Source organism: Musca autumnalis, unplaced genomic scaffold (assembly GCF_047663935.1).
Source record: "Musca autumnalis isolate F117 unplaced genomic scaffold, ASM4766393v1 scaffold_2, whole genome shotgun sequence".
Lineage (NCBI taxonomy): Eukaryota > Metazoa > Arthropoda > Insecta > Diptera > Muscidae > Musca > Musca autumnalis.
In genome coordinates, this window is record NW_027411755.1 from 56929045 (window position 1) to 56946189 (window position 17145).

Sequence of the window (17145 nt, forward strand, 5' to 3'; positions counted from 1 at the left end):
CAATATGTTCTCGATATCCTGTAGTTGTCACTCAAATATGTCGTGTAGTAGCTCCATAGACAAAATAATCTATAGATAGAGAATTTTAATGTGTTTATTTTTTATAGATGTTGCCCTTCCACTCAATATGTTCTCGATATGCTATGGTTTTCACTCAAATATGTCGTGTAGTAGCTCAATGTTAAAAAAAAATACCACTAACGCCATCTAACTATTACAGAGCATACTAAGTAACATGCTGAGAACAATTCTTCGTCTACACCTTCATTAGTCTATGGAGTTGTGTGTATTGTATAATAGAAGACGTAGAAGCGAAGAAGGGGCTTTGGTGGCATGTATGCGTCAACCTTGTGTGTTTCTTGTTTTGTTGTTGTTAACCATCTTAGCTGGCGAAGAAGAAAAAAAGAAATGATATGAATTATATTTTTTTTCTTTCTTCAGTGTTTTAGTTGCCTTTGTAGAGTCAAGACGGTAAAGTGAGTGAATAAATCAGTGTTTTGTGTTTTTTTAAAGAAATTGTGCTTTTTAGTAAATTAAATGCCCAATACATTTTATAATTGAATCGGAAAGTTGAATGGAATTATTTTATTGGACAAGGAAGAAATCGCATTTAATATTGGTAATTACATACATACTTATGCACATTTGAAATATGGCATATCCATATTTATTTATTACATTACATAATCATTTGATTCTAGATGCCGATTCCCCGCTGATGATTTCAACTATGAGGACAATTTGTTTTATTTCACAACTAAGGAGAAGTGTCAACTACGTTTCTATATATTTTTCCTTTTCAAAAGTTTGACTATTTACAAATTATTTCAATCAGTTTTTCTTTTATCCCAGATAGCATTTAGAAGACTGTTTTTTCAAAAATCACATTGAGGAGTCTTTTTAGAGTCCTTTTGGTGATCAAAAATTTATTAAGTCGCTTGTGTGATCAGAAAGGGAGTCGAAAGTGACTCCCTGTAATGATTAAAAAGAGTTCAATTTAAAATACAACAACAAATGTGTAGCAATCACAAATAAATCATTGAGGTGTTTAAAATCTGACAATTTTTTGTTATTTATTGTCACATTTTGATCATCTGGAAGATTGAAAAATGCTTAATCAAAAAAGGGTCATACAGGTGTTTGAAAAGTGATTATAATTATGTATACTCTGATCATATTTTGAACAGTTAGGTGATTAAAAACTGATTGCTTTGTTTTATTTTTATTTGGTTGTAAATAAAAAAATAAAATTCTCATATACACTTTCTAAAAAATTTTGATATAAATGTAACGTATAATATTAAAGGTACAGACAAACACAACACAACAGGTTTTGCCAAGTGAAATGAAGAAGCAGTATACTAACCACCAAGCAACATAAAGGATAATTAAAAGACATAACAAAGCAGAAAAGACTATAAAACAAAGGAAAGAAACAAAGAAGAATAAAAAAAATTTTTTTTAATTTATTTCGTCTAACAAAAAGACTCATAAATGACTCCCTAAAGACTCATAAATGATTATAAACATGACTCTAAAAATACTCGAAAAAGGGTCCGAAATTAATCAACAAAACACCAATAAATGATTGAAATACGACTCGAAAAAGACTCATTTGTGATTTGTTTAGAAGAGTCGCCTGAGGTTATGTTTTCCTACCGACAAAAGAGTCATTTATGATCAGAAAATGAGCTCATATTCTAGCTTTTTAATCGTGCAGTCGGATCAAAAAAGACTCGAATTTGATTAAAATTTTCAACAAATGCTGACTGGGATTAAAGTGTGTTATGTATTTCTTTGGAATTTTGTATGTACCTATGTGTTTGTTGTTCTTTTGCCTTTCAAAAAAAAAACCTCAACATTTGTGTGTATACTATGGAGATAGGCAGTGAGTTCTTACTGAGAGCAAGTGAGCACACATTTTAAATTGTTTTACATTGAATTTTACGCTCCCTTGCTCTCAGTAAGCGCCCACTGGTGCATGTGTTTGTTTTTTTTTGTGCCTTTTGAATTTATTTTTTTTCACCCAAACATAAAATTGTTTCTACCCAAACATATATTTGTTTGCACACAAACATAAATATCTTTGCACCCAAACATATATATGTTTGCACCAAACATATATTTGTTTCCACCCAAACATATATTTATTTGCAGACCCAAACATATATTATGTTTGGGACTGTTGCAAGCATATATATGTTTGCTGCAAAATATGTTTGGGACATATGTTAGAGAGGCAGTTTTTTTGCGTGTAGTATATGACTTTTCGATATATCCACTGCTTCCACCTAAAATTGATGCCGACATTTTGAAGCCGGAATTTCGGTGTTTTTTATTTTTTTTAATAATCCGGGCGCGCAACAGGATTATATTCCAAACTCATAATAGGATTACAGATCTCGTGATTTTACGTCGTTTAATGTATACCTCATGAGTGTGCTCCTTACAGTATCCTAGTAATTGGAGTCTAAACATAAAAACATATATTTTGCGTTTAAAATTTACAAGTGTCATTCAATTTCCCTTGAAGCCCGCGTGAATTTAGTTTTTTTTACGCAACGGATCTAATGAGCCCTTCCACGATCCATCCACTAAAACCGCGGATACAGATACCTTGGAAATAGGAAAATCAGCAAAAATATATTTTGAAAATTTTAGATATATGGAATCCTTTAGACGCGTGTCATCAATTACAGAGATAGGCGAGTAATATGGGTCTTTTACGCAAAATAGAAAGTGGAGGCACATCCGCGGTTCTTGAAGAATCTACTTGAAATAGGTGTATATTGACGTATTTTTGATGGGCGGTAATGAAACCGGATGCGCATCAAAATTGTATGTACATTCCGCGAATTTTACTCATTTTAAGTTTTTTGGCATTGTGAGATGCAACTGACGGCACACAATGGCCGTTGGGTGAAACATCGAAATATGAATAGATATTGAAAGAGATTGATTCACTGTATCCAAAATCGGATGCGCATCAACCGACTTTAACTTATTCGCGAATAACAGGCTCTTCAATTTTCATATATTTTGAATGATTGTAATTTCAATATTACTCTTAATTTCCTATCCTTATAAGTTCTCACAGTGACAAGTTAAGCTCTCGCGATGGTAAACCACATTTCTTTATGAATTTTTAGCAGTATACATTAATTATTGTATGGGATTTTAGCGAAATAGTTGGATAACTTCCAAATATGTTTTCTAATTTTTCTAATCGAACCAAATAATATATGTATTTGGAATAATATTTTAACCATAAGTTTTCTCTTTTGTTGTTGCTATATTATGCAATTTCTAAAACCAATGTTTATAATTTTGGTTTCATATTTGTTACGCGTTGTCTAGATTCTGCACGTATTTTTAATTTATTTTTCAGAGGTTTATACGGACTCTAAGGTAGTATAATTTATATTTGCTCCCATATTTTTTTAATTTTTATTTTTTTTTTGAATTTTCGCGAAAAAATACAAGTTTTAGAAATTAGAATGTCAAATGGTGTTACTGATGTATGCATGCATTTTCTCAATACAACAAGTAAACAATTTTAAAATATTTTTTCTTTATAAGAGATTTTTGTGAACACGAACAGATTTGAAATCCGAATTTTTTCCTTAACCTCTATACAAAAAATTGTAGATGTGCCCGCAAAAAATTTTTTTAATTTTTTTCAATTGGATTTGTAAAGGAAATTTGGTTTTTATCATGTACTCTCAGCCTCGGACCTAAAGAAAGTAATTAAACATACTACTTCTGACGTCTATAGGGATTTTTTTAAGATTTTGGGCCAATTTCTCAGGGAATATTGACTTGCTGCCGAAAAACATTGTACTTTTGCAACTAAGGCCGCATACACAACATGTTGCCAAAAATTTAAAGTGACACCAGAGGAGACCTTAAACATTTTGTGGGAGGTACCCGAGAGAGTGGTGCGGAATGAGTGGACAATTTTTGTCTCAAATGTCAAATATAAGGGGTCATAAGGGGCCTATATCAAAACATGGACCTTTGTGGAGAAGTCTTGTGACGCATGGGGGCTTTTACCAAAACATGATCCCTTTCTGGTGGACAAGTGTTGTGACCACTAAAAACCTCAAATATCACCTAGTTTGGTTAAACATTGTAGCTAAAATTTTCAAAATACCGAAAATCGAGAGACACCGATTTGTCGGGCATATATCAAAACGATATAGCCCATCCGACCTGCTTATGCAAAAAAAAAAAAAAAAAAACAGAAAAATACACTGGAGTTCAAAAATATTGCATCTAGCACAGTAGGATGACACTAACTGAAACACGGTCCTCTATTAAAATGGGAGAGAGCGCCTCCGAAGAGTTTAGAACCAAAAGAAGTTTCTGACAAGGAGACAGGCTTTCGGATGTCCTCTTCAACATCCTGCTGGAAAAAGTTATAAGAGATGCAGACGTTAAAAGAAATGGCACAATATTCACAAATAACCATAGGTTACAAGCTTATGTCGACAACGTTAACATCATGGGTGTCGAACGTAAAGGAAGTAACCGCTACATTTGAAAATGTCGAAAGAGAATCTGCTTTAGAGGGTCTGGCAGTAAACGGCGACAAAACCAAGTTGATGGTATCGACGAGAAATGAGAACTGCAATTTTGAGGTTAAACTCGGTACGGCCGTAACACAACAAATAACATCAGTTTTGAAATAAGAAGAATAGTATTGACACACAGATACTACTTTGGTCTAAGTATGCGGTTTAAAAACAAATTTCTGTGTACCTGCATAATCAGATAAAGCAGTGCTAGGTTTGTTCGAGAGAACAATTCGTCGAAAATAAAAGATAGAAACAAGTAAGAACGGCGTATAGTTCAGCCGGGGCGAACTTGTTATACCCTCCACCAAGAGTTGTATTGAAATAAAATGGAATAATTAGTTTCCTTTCGTGTATGAGGAAGACTTAATACCAAATTGCAGCAATTTCGAGGTACCGTTCTAAGGGAGCTACTTAAAAACGTCGATCTATACCGACAAATTTCTAGCGGAAAGTTTTTAGACTCAATGCAGACTAAATACCAAATGTCCGATATTTCGGTAAGGGAATGTGCCTAAAACCTAAAAAATACCGAAATCAAGAGGTACGCTTCTATGGGGATATGGGAAGACGTGAACCTATACTGATAATACTCTTCTGGCATTTTGTATAACCCCTTGGAAGACTAAATAACGAATTTCAGTCATTTCGGTGGGATATGGACGTCACAACATTCAGTATTACGAAAACCGGGAGGAAACGTGGAAACGTGGACCTATACCGACGAATTTTAGTCGGAAAAGGGGGCAATATGAAAGCGTGGACCTGCACGGATAAGTTTTTTGGGAAAAGTGTTATACCACCAGCGAAGACTAAATACCAAATTTCAGCCATTTTGGTGTAATATTGAAGCCACAACCTTCAAAATACCGAGAATCGGGAGGTACCCTTCCATAGGTGCTATATGAAGGGTTAACCTATACCGACAAATTTAAAGGGGAAAGTTGAGTATAAATACCACATTTAAGCCATTTCGGAGGAATATTGAGGCCACAACCTTTAAAATTCAGAAAAACGGGAGGTACCGTTCTATGTGGGCTACATGAAGGCGTGAACCTATACCAACAAAATTCTGGGGGAACGTTTCATACCCCCAACGAAGACTTAGTAATAAATTTCAGCCATTTCGGTGTGATAATGAAGCTGAAACCTTCAAAACACCGAAAATCGGGTAATACTGTTCTATGGGGCTATATCAAAACGTGGACCTATATAGCCCAGTTGCAATACCAAACATCCTAGGAGTAATAAACACTTCTGTACCAAATTACAAAGCTCTATCTTAAAAATTGCGAGCTGTATCTTGATTTCAACAGACGGACATGGTTATATACTTTATAGGGTATCCGATGAATATTTCGATGTGTTACAAACGGAAAGACAAATTTAACTATACCCTCCATATTATGGTGGAGGGTATAAAAAAATAGTTGAACATATCGAGACGAAATTATTTCTTTGGCTAGGCCATGTAATAAGAATGAGCGATGATGAGCCCAAGAGGACAAGCGGAAGACGAAATCAAAAAGCACGATATTCCAAATTGTGTACGAAAATAAACAATTATAGAGAAGTGGAAATGTTTGCTTTTTAGACCAAATGAAGTTGAAATGCCATACTTCAGTTATTTCATTTGGTTGGATAATGTTTCGGACCTGTTCTATAAGGGCTTTATGAAGACGTGGGCATATACATAGGGACAAATTTCAGGTGGAATGTTTTATTTCCCATCGAACACTAAATGCAAATTTGTTCTGGTCAGTGATTGAACTGCAGACGTTCTGAGTGCAAGGCGGATGTGCATACTTGGTGTCACCTTGGTGCGGTATAAATGCCAAATTTCAGCCATTTCGGTAAGATAATGTGGCTAAAAATTTCAAAATACGGAAAACGGGAAGTACATGAAGATGTTGGCCTATACTAACAAATTTCTAAAGGAATGTTTTGAAGCCCCATAGAAGGCTAAATGCCAAAATTCAAATTCATATTTATTGAGTCTTTTTTTTTAACAATTAACAAATTATAGATTTATAATAAAACGAAAGCTTAAAACTATTTTGTATTGTTTTAATTACATTATTTTTTATATTCAGTAGCGACCTTGTGTGATAAATTAGTGAGTAATTATAATTAGGCATATTTTAATAATTTAATTCGGGCTTGCTCCCGACCCTTTCCAAATTTCAGTCATTTCGGTTGGATATTGGGGTCACACCCTTCAAAATACTTAAAATTGGGAGATAACTTTCTGTGGGGCTATATGTTGTTGTTGTTGCAACAGTGTTTATTATTATGTTTGTATGTTCGTTCTTCTGTTCAATCTGGCTCTGGGTCTATCCCCAGTTCCAGGAAAGTGGCTGTTTCGATGGGATATAGCCGCAGATCCACTGGAGTTAGAGAGTAGCTCTGACGGGGCAGTTGAAAAGGTGTTTTGTGTCGTGCGGGCCCATGCCGCACACTGGGCAGATGTCTTGCTCGGCGCGGTCTTTCCGCCCAATAAGAATTTAGGCGACTGCAATATCCCGAGCGTAGTTGAGAAACTACGATAGATGGGGGATGTACTCCGACTTTATTCACACTATATTTGCTAATGGCCTTAGCAACTATTTAAACCTGCTTGATATGCCTGTTGATCTAGGGGTTCTCTCCTATATTGTTGGACCTCCCTCTCTGGAGCATGAATATCCTTCCTGATATGCCTGAATGTGTCGGGCATAGGTTGCAGATGGTGACTGCGATGGGTCTCCCGGTAACACCCAAGCAAGTACTTCAACGATAGCATCTCATTGTATTGCTTTACTGGAAGAATCTTTTTCCAATTCGCATCACATAATCCTGGGGACCAAACTGGAGCCCCATAGCTTACAGCAGACCGGCCCATCGCGTTATATGTGGTCAACAAGGTTTCTTAATCTGCATGTGGTCAATTCTCGTCCAAACTGCACTGTCCATGTGGTGAACCAGGTCGCTGTAGATTTTGTGACGGAAATCTGCATATTCCTCGCGTGGAAAAAGGTGGTAAGATCGGTTAAATAGGATTTCAGTCTCTCACAGATGTCATCAGCGAAGGTATGGGGCCATATGTGTGGACCTATACTAATAAATTTCTGGTGCAAAGTTTAATCCCTCTAACAAACACTTAGTACCGATTTTCAATCATTTTGGTGGGATATTGAGGCCACAACCTTCAAAATACCGAAAATCGGCATGGACTGATATATCGCATTTTCAAACCAAACATTCTATGTGTAATAGAAAATTTTGTACGAACATTTCAACAGACGGACAGACAGGTGGACGTCGTTATATCGACTTAGAATTTTATGACTAAGATACCTAAAATTGGCCAGTATCATCGTTTGGGGGCTGTACTCAAACATGAGTAGATACAGACCACTCATGACCATGACCTACATGAAAATAATGATGCTTATGTTCAAAATGTTTCCGTCCAATCTCAATTCATTCGTATGCTACATAGATAACAAGCGAAGGACGAAAGGGGCATGGTTAAAACGACCACTTCATATCGAATATAAACTACTGTTCTCAATCTCTGAAATGGTAGTTTGGTTGGTGTGTATGCGCATTCAAACTTTTATACAGTTCCGCAATTGCTACTCGAACTTACCTCTTCATTATTCACTGTCCATGTGAGATTTGCTGCTGGTCTCGAGTGTCGTGATGTACAATTGCCGCGTAATATATCACCGATATGGTAACGTGCACGCATTCCCGTGATAACAGGCGGATTGTGGGGCAATTCTATTAAAGGAGTAAACAAAACATCGTAACAACATTACTGACAAATATACACAGCAGAACAGGCAAATGCAAACAAACAAACCAACAACGATGCTGCTGGTGTTGCTGATGATGACGATGTTTCTGCTGATGGTGGTGGAGGTGATGAAAGGAAATGTATAATTTTTGCATAAATTTATACCCAGGAAAATAACAGCACACCAAGCAACTGTTTGCCACGGAGGACGACAATATGTTTGGGGAATTTTTTCACAGGTACTTCAGTTCACCATCATCAACAACAACGGCAACTTGTAACAGTTCATTGGATGGTATGACTCGGATGGTTACCACTTACCTACAACTTCCATTTCAGCGGCAGCTATTAAGGTATGGAACGAGGGAGCATCTGCTGATACTTCGCATGAATATTTACCAGCCGTAGCCATGGTGGCAGATTCCAAAACCAATTGTGTTTCATTGGATGAATGGCGCTGTAATGTAAACGTGTAAACCAAATGCGAATTAAATTAAATTACTTTTTCATTATTATCAACAGCAATAAGAGTAACAACAATAACGACAATAAGCTGTTTATTTAGCAATTTCATTTTCGTTAGACTAATACTTACATCGACTCTTACACCTGGTATTTGAAAAACCTTCAATGCTGGATTTTCATTCGGTGTATAGCTATAGAATTCCCGTCTACCTTTGTACCATTTCACCGAATACAGGGTATCGTCCTCAATGTCATAGTGACATTTCATGGTAATTCTTTGGCCACGACGCACCGCATGTGGTACCTTAACCCGAACATCACGTAGTGCCAATATATCTGCAATAGTCAGATAGAGAGAGAGAGTGGTTTAGTTGTGTTGAAAATAAAAATCAAAGTAATAATGAGAAATTATTTCTAAACAAACAGATAAACAACAAAAATGCACAACAGCCTTGAGCTGTCTGCAAACGTAATTATTGGAAAATATAATTAAAACTTTCCGAGAAGGCTCCAAACAAAAGCAAAGGATTTAGTTTGAAAGCTCTTTGAGTAGTTGAGGTAGTCTGATAAACTATTGAATGTTTCGTTATTCAATTTTGTTAGAGAATAAAATTACTCCTTTGACAAGCACGAAGGCCAAGGGTAGGTTGAAGTAAACACGTGGAAGACGAGATGGAATATCGTGGTATTAAAAATTTAAATTGGAAAGAAACAAGAAAAAGGCCTTTAGTTCGGCCTGTCTGAACTTTTTATACCATCCACCATGATTTACAACCTCCACCATAATATGGATGGTATAAATAACTTTGTTATTCCCTTTATAACACATCAAAATATTCGTCAGAGACATCGGCGGTATATATTATTATTCGTCTTTCCGTCCGCCAACTGTTGAAATCAATATACTGCTCGCAATATTAAAGATAGAGCTTTGTAATTTGGTGCAGAAGTTTATATTGCTCCTAGGTGTGCATGTTTGGTATTGAAAATGGGTTATTTCGATCCATGGTTTTGATATAGCCCCCTTATAACGGGACCGTTCGATTTGCGGTATTTTAAAGGTTTTAACCACATTGTCACACCGAAATAGTTCAAATTGGTATGCAGTCTTCTTAGGGGCTACAAAACTTTTCCCCAGAAATTAGTCAGTAGAGGTCCACGGAGAAAAAAGAATAGGGTCGGCATGGTCCTCAAAATAAAGCTAACAACGCTTTATGGAAGGATCGTACAAGAAGCGGAAAGGAAGGAATTGCCTTCATTAAACAACAGTCTGTCCTGAATGTATGGAAGTAGCAATAATGTACCGCCGATGAATATAACCGTCAGGTGCTAGGGGGCGTCAATGCTCCTCATGGGTTATGGTATTCCGCCGTATTGATAGCTCCACATTTTGTACGATGAATGTGCCTTTCTATGGTGGCCATATCATAACGTGCACCCGTGCAGAGAATTCTCCGTCGGAATATATTAACCTCCAACAGCAATTTCTGTTCGATAATGTGACTAAAACCTTCAAAATTACGGAAATGGGGATACCGTTCTATGGGGGCTATATTAAACCTATACCGAAAACTCTTATGGGAATATATGTACAACCTCAACGGAGACTAAATAATGTGGTAGACATCTTCAAAATACCGAAAATCGGGAGGTATCGTTCTATGGGTTAAAATACAAATTTACCAAATATATTAATAAATGAAGTAAAGTTGTCAATCTAGAGGTGTTGTTATCTAAATTATGGTCAAACATACAATAAAACATCGACTTTTATTTTTCGCACACTTTTTCCACTGTACGTGGTATGCAAATTGTAGTGCTACGCAGTAGAAGAATATTCAAACCTACCAGAATGCCGTTCTAAGAACTTTGGAGGGCTGTTGTGCCTACTGGTACCTTAAGCGTCAAATAAAATGGGTAGTTCGTTCAAAAAATATAGCTAATATCTCGAAAATACCTGAAATGGGAAGGTGCCGTTATATGGGGGCTATGCCAAAATATACACATATGTTGACAATTTTTGTGACTACTGGAACCTAAAGTGTCAAATTACATATAGTTCGGTCAACAAATGTGTCTAAACTCTTCCAAACATCTAACATCAGGCGGTACCGTTATATGGGAGCTATATCAAAGCATGAAACTATGTTGATACTTTTTGATGGAGAAACTTGTTTGGGGACTGTGAAACTCCCTCAAAAATTTCAACTAAAATAACGAAAATACCGTAAATCGGGAGGTACCGTTTTACCAAAACATGGATTTCTGCTGATTTTCGGTTCAGAAGGTTTGTGACCAATGGAAATTTCAAACGTCAAATCAGATGTAGTTCAAAACATTAAAACACCTTAAAGCCGGAGGTACCTAAACATGGACTTCTGTTGACAATTTTTGGTGGAGAAGTTTTGTGACCAATGGGACTCTCAAGAGCCAAACTAGAGGTAGTTCCGTTAAAAATCCTGAAAATTGCGAATATCAGGTGGTACCGTTATTTAGGGGCTCTACCATGGACCTACATATATTAAAAATTTTTAACGGAAAAGTTTCGTGACTAACGGGTCCCTTCCATGTCTTTTTTAACTGTTCCTAAAATCCTCAAAATACCGAAAATCTTAAGGTACCATTGTATGGGGGTTAAACCGACACATGGATCTACGAGAGTGGAGAGTTCTGTGACGCTGGGAATCTCAAATTACAGATGGATGGATGGAAAAATGTAGCTAAATTCCCGAAAATACCGAAAACATATACATGGTGGAGAAGTTTTGTAATCACTGGGAAGCATAAATGTCAAACTACAACTAGTTTGGCTAAAAATTGTAGCTAGAATTCTCAAAATACCAAAAGTCAGGAGGCAACTGTATATGGGGGCCATACAAAAGCTACATGGGCCGGTATTCCCATCTTTGAACTTGACCAGCCTATTGAAAAACAAGTAAAAAGTCGTTAAGTTCCATAAAATAGGCTTAATTAAAATGGAATAATTAGGGTTCTTTCACAATTTTAGGTGGAATAACTTTTCAACAATGGATAGACTCCTACTGCCTTCCACTATTGCTTAAATTACACTGTGAACACAAATGTTGGGGCAGAGATAATTCCTTTTGGAGATGAAAGCCCTTGGTGTGTGTATAATAAAAACCCCGAACGACAGATGCGCCGGGAGTCGAACTTCCGCGTTATGGCGTGACGAAGTTTTTGCAAGAGACCCTGTAAGCCATCATGAAATAGCATTATATATTTGTTTGTTGTTTTTGTAGATCACTTAAGCAACAGTGAACAAAGATTTAACGCTAATTCCCACAGGGTCTCTAACAAAAACTTCATCACACCATAACGCGGAAGTTCGACTCACGGCGTATCTGTCCTTCGGGGTTCATAATATACTCAACAAGGCCCTTCTTTATAATCTAATCTAAAAAACTGTGTTCAGCTAAAATTCTCAAGATACCGAAAATCGGGAGATATCGTTATATGGGGGCTATGCCAAAACATTGACCTATGTTGACGATGTTTCGTTGGAGATGTTTTATGACCACTGAGAACTTTAAATGCCAAATTACAGCTATTTCGGTTAAAAACTTTAGCTAAAATTCTCAAAATAGCGAAAATCGGGAGGTACCGATATATGGGGGCTATACCAAAACATAGACCTATATTGACGATGTTTCTTGGAGATGTTTCATGACCACTGAGAACCTCAAATGTCAAATTACAACTAGTTCGGTTAAAAATTGTAGCTAAAATTCTCAAAATACCGAAAATCGGGAGGTACCGATATATGGGGGCGATACCAAAACATAGACCTATGTTCACGATGTTTCGTGGAGATGTTTCATGACCACTGAGAACCTCAAATGTAAAATTACAGCTAGTTCGGTTAAAAATTGTAACTAAAATGCTCAAAATACCGAAAATCGGGAGGTACGGTTATAAGGCGAACATACCAAAACATGGACCTATGTTGACGATGTTTGGTGGAGATGTTTCATGACCACTGAGAACCTCAAATGTCAAATTGCACATAGTTCGGTTACAAATTGTAGCTAATATTCTCAAAATACCGAAAATCGGGAAGTACCGTTATATGGGGGCTGTACCAAAACATGGACCTATGTTGACGATGTTTAGTGGAAATATTTCATAACCACTGAGAACCTCAAATGTCAAATTTCAGATAGTTCGGTTAGAAATTGTGGCTAAAATTCTCAAAATACCGAAAATCGGGAGGTACCGTTATATTAAACATGGACCTATGCCCATATCCTTTGGGATATAAGTTTGTTGATCGCTAGGAACCCTAAGTGCCAAATTATAGCTAATTCGGTCTGCAAATGTGGCGAAGAACGTCAAAATACCTCAAATCCGGAGGTACCGTTATACCAAAGAGTGGACCGATATAGCCCATCTTCGAACTTGACCTGCCTATGGTAAAAATAACCTCGGGTGCAAAATTTCAGCACTCTATCTCAATTATTGCGGACGCTAGAGTGATTACAACAGACGGACGGAAGGACAGACGGACATGGCTAGATCGTCTTAGAATTTTATCCTGGTCAAGAATATATATACTTTATAGGGTCGCAAATGATTAGTTCGATGTGTTACAAAGGGAATGACAAACTTAATATACCCTCCATACTATGGTGGAGGGTATAAAAACACTCGGGTGCAAAAAGAAAATTGCGTTCTAGCTCAATTATTGTTGACCCTAGATCGTCTTACAACTTTATCCTGATCAAGAATATATGGTAAAAACCAAATTTAATTTACAATGCCATTTGAAAAAAAAAGAAATTAAAAAAATGTGTCTACGATTTTTGGTATAGAGGTTAAGGAAACCATTCTGGTTTCAAATCTGTTCGCGTTCATAAAATTGGCCGATGTGCGCAAAAGATATAGCGGTTTTTATTCTCTTATAATGAAAAAATATTTTAAAATTCTTATTTATTGTATTGAGAAAATTTATGCATATATCAGTAACAGCATTTGATATCCATCCGAAGATGCACCATAATTTCTAAAATTTGTTTTTTTTTTATTTTAGCGGAACATCGAAAAAATTGAAAAAACCTGGGAGCACATTTAAATTATTCTACCTCAGAGTCCGTATAAACCTCTAAAAATAAATTAAAAAAATAGGTACATAGGATTTTAATAGTAATATTAAAATTACAATCATTAAAAAAATACGAAAATTGAAAAATCTGTTATTCGCGAATTACTTAAAGTCGGTTGATGCTCATCCGATTTTGGATACAGCGGATCAATCTCTTTCAATATATATTCATATTTCAGTAATTCACCCAGCGGCCACTGTGTGCCGTCAGTTGTATCTCACATTGCCAAAAACCTTATAGTGGGTAACAGTCGCGCAATGTGCATCCGGTTTGGTTAGCGCCCATCAAAAACACGTCGATACACACCTATTTCAAAAAGATTGTTCAAGAACAGCGGATGTGCCTCCACATTCTATTTTGCATAAAATACCCATAAAACTAAATATCTCTGTATTACAGAGCCTGTAATTTATGACACGCGTTTTTGCAAATATTATAATCGAGTATAAAAGATTCCATTTATGTAAACATTTTTACTATTTCCAAGATATATATCCGCGGTTTGAGTGGATGGATTCCACGGAAGGGCTCATTAGATCCGTCCCGTAAAAAAAATAATTCACGCGGGATTCAACGGATATTGAATGACACTTGTAAATTTTAAATGCAAAAATAAGTTGTTTAAAAAAATTCACGCATCAATTTTTGGCCTTTTGACTCCAATTACTAGGAAACTGTAAGGAGCACACACATGAGACTTATATTAAACGAGGTAATATCACGAGTTCTTTAATCCTATTTTGTGTTTGGAATATTATTTCGTTTCGCGTCCGGATTATTAAAAAAATTCAAAAAAACCCCGAAATTCCGGCTTCAAAGTGTCAGCAACGATTTTAGGTGGATGCAGTGGATATATCGAAAATAATACACTAGTATTGTGCTGCCCATGGAGTATTCTGTGATTCTGTTTTTTGGGCGTAGGTCTATAAAATGTAAGGTTAAGCCAGAAATCGGAAGGGAACAAAAAAACTTGTTGGCTTCAACCAATTTTTCTACCTTGATGCCAACACAGCTTCCACGAAAATTAATTTTAATTGTCGACATTATAGAATCCCTCCTAAAACACTTCATTTTAAAGAAGAGAAGCCATCCACAGTCGATACGTCTGAAGAGCTGCTCAACTAACTGCGAAACCAGGTCACGTAATTTGGTGACTGTGTGGGTTCGAGTCCTTGGCTTTCCTTTTTCACTTGCAAAACATTTTCGGTCATCAAGCTTCCACCACAAGTTGTATTGAAGAAAAATGGAACAATTAATTTCCTTTCGTTTATGAAGAAGACAAAATACCAATTTCAGTCATTTCTGTGGGATGTGATTGTAACATCAACAACCTTTAGAATTACGAAAATCAGGAGGTATTGTTCTAGGAGGCTATATCGAAACGTGCACCTATACCGACGAATTTCAGTCGGAAATGGGGCTATATAAAGGCGTGGATCTATACCAACAAATTTCAGGTGGAACGTTTTATATCCTCAACGAAGACTAATTACCAAATTTCAACCATTTTGATGGGATAATGAAGCTAAAACCTTCAAAATACCAAATATCGGGAGGTACCGTTCTATGGTTGCTATATACCAACAAATTTCAGGTGGAAAGTTCTATACACCCAACGATAACTAAATACCAAATTTCAGCCATTTTGGTGGGATAATGAAGCTAAAACCCTAAAAATACCGAAAATCGGGAGGTGAGGTTCTATGGGGCTATATCAAAACGTGGACCGATATATCCCATTTATCCAATACCAACCATGCTGCAAATAACACTATGCAACACTGAAAATGCAAACAACTTCTAGTATGCATTTTTGAAAGTACATATTTAGACTACAAAACCCCTAGTAGGGTTTCGTGCTGTCAGATCTAGTTCGGATTTTATGGCCTCATCTAAACCGGGCTAAATCTACACTTTTTTTGCATTTATCAGGCCTTTATCTCAGAAACGAATAGGAATTTGGCCTTGCTGTCTTTAGCAATATTATAGGCCTAAACCAGTAGAACTTATCTTTTGAAAAAACCACATAAGAAAAACTCCATATAGGGCATCAAAATCTATAAAATATAGAACATTTTACATAATTGCTGAAATTCTGGTCAGTATCGGCTAAACTATTGGGAGTTGAACCAAGGAACCTCCTGCAAAAATCTTCCAAATAAAGTTCTCACCAATTCTTTAGAACATTCTGAAACTCTAAAATGCTTACTTCGTGTTGTTTCAGCGGTATTTTGCGTCATATCTTTTACAACACGTATTTCAAACACTGTTCACACCAACAGTTAATTCTCGCATTTCGGATTTCACTACATTATTATTAAATCGTCGTTGAAAAATGTACTAAAAACAACGGGATAGGGGCATTTTACGTTTACATGTTCTGAAGAGTTGTGTATTACATTCCAGGGAATATTTTTCCAAAAGAAAATATTCAGAAAAAATTAACGGTTTTGGAGATACGGTACGAAACATATACAAATTATGGCATTTTTGCATATATTTTGAAATTTGTGGCCATAAATGTAGTTTTTCGAGTTCATTATTTCTCCAAATATTTTATTCCTGTCCTTACCTACAAATTTGCTTTAGAGGTTAGAAGAAGATTCGCATTGGTTTCAGAGATATAGCCCCGAATTTCTTTAAAAATTCAATATTTAACCATGTTTAGATGGGGCCATAAAATCCGAGCTGGATCTGACACAACAAAACCAGACTAGGGTTTCTTGTCGTTTGGGTCTGTACTTTCAAAAAATACTCAGTTCGAATTGTTTGCACAAGATCAACTTTAAAATGTTGCACAGTGTAATAAAAACTTCTGTACCAAATATTGACTCTCTATCTTTAAAATTGCGAGCTGTATCTTGATTTCAACAGACAGACGGACATGGTTAAATCGACATAGAATTTTATGCTGATCAATAATATATATACTTTATAGGGTCTCCGACGAATATTTCGATGTGTTACAAACGGAATGACAAATTCAATTATACCCTCCATATAGTGGAGGGTATAGTAAAGAATTTCAGTTATACTACATTGAATATGTTAACAGTTCGCGACTTCTGAATGGGTGAAACTCCGATTCATCGATTGTTAGATTCATTCCATACGGTGGAATAGGGTAAAAAACTCATAACTTTTGAACGCTTCTCTGTCATCTCCTTCCTAAATTTACTTTGAATGTTTGTTTATAACCTTGACT

The 17145-nt window shown here is 36.2% G+C and overlaps 1 protein-coding gene across 1 annotated transcript in view; it reads right to left on the reverse strand.

The window, feature by feature from the left end:
* Positions 1-17145, reverse strand: part of LOC141392792 (uncharacterized) — a 175422-nt gene that overhangs the window by 25633 nt on the left and 132644 nt on the right. The window contains exons 3-5 of the mRNA XM_073965755.1: positions 8951-9156; positions 8677-8812; positions 8206-8339 (exon numbers count right to left, since the gene is read on the reverse strand). Coding sequence (XP_073821856.1) covers positions 8206-8339; positions 8677-8812; positions 8951-9156 — 476 coding nt within the window. The remainder of the gene's footprint in view (positions 1-8205; positions 8340-8676; positions 8813-8950; positions 9157-17145) is intronic.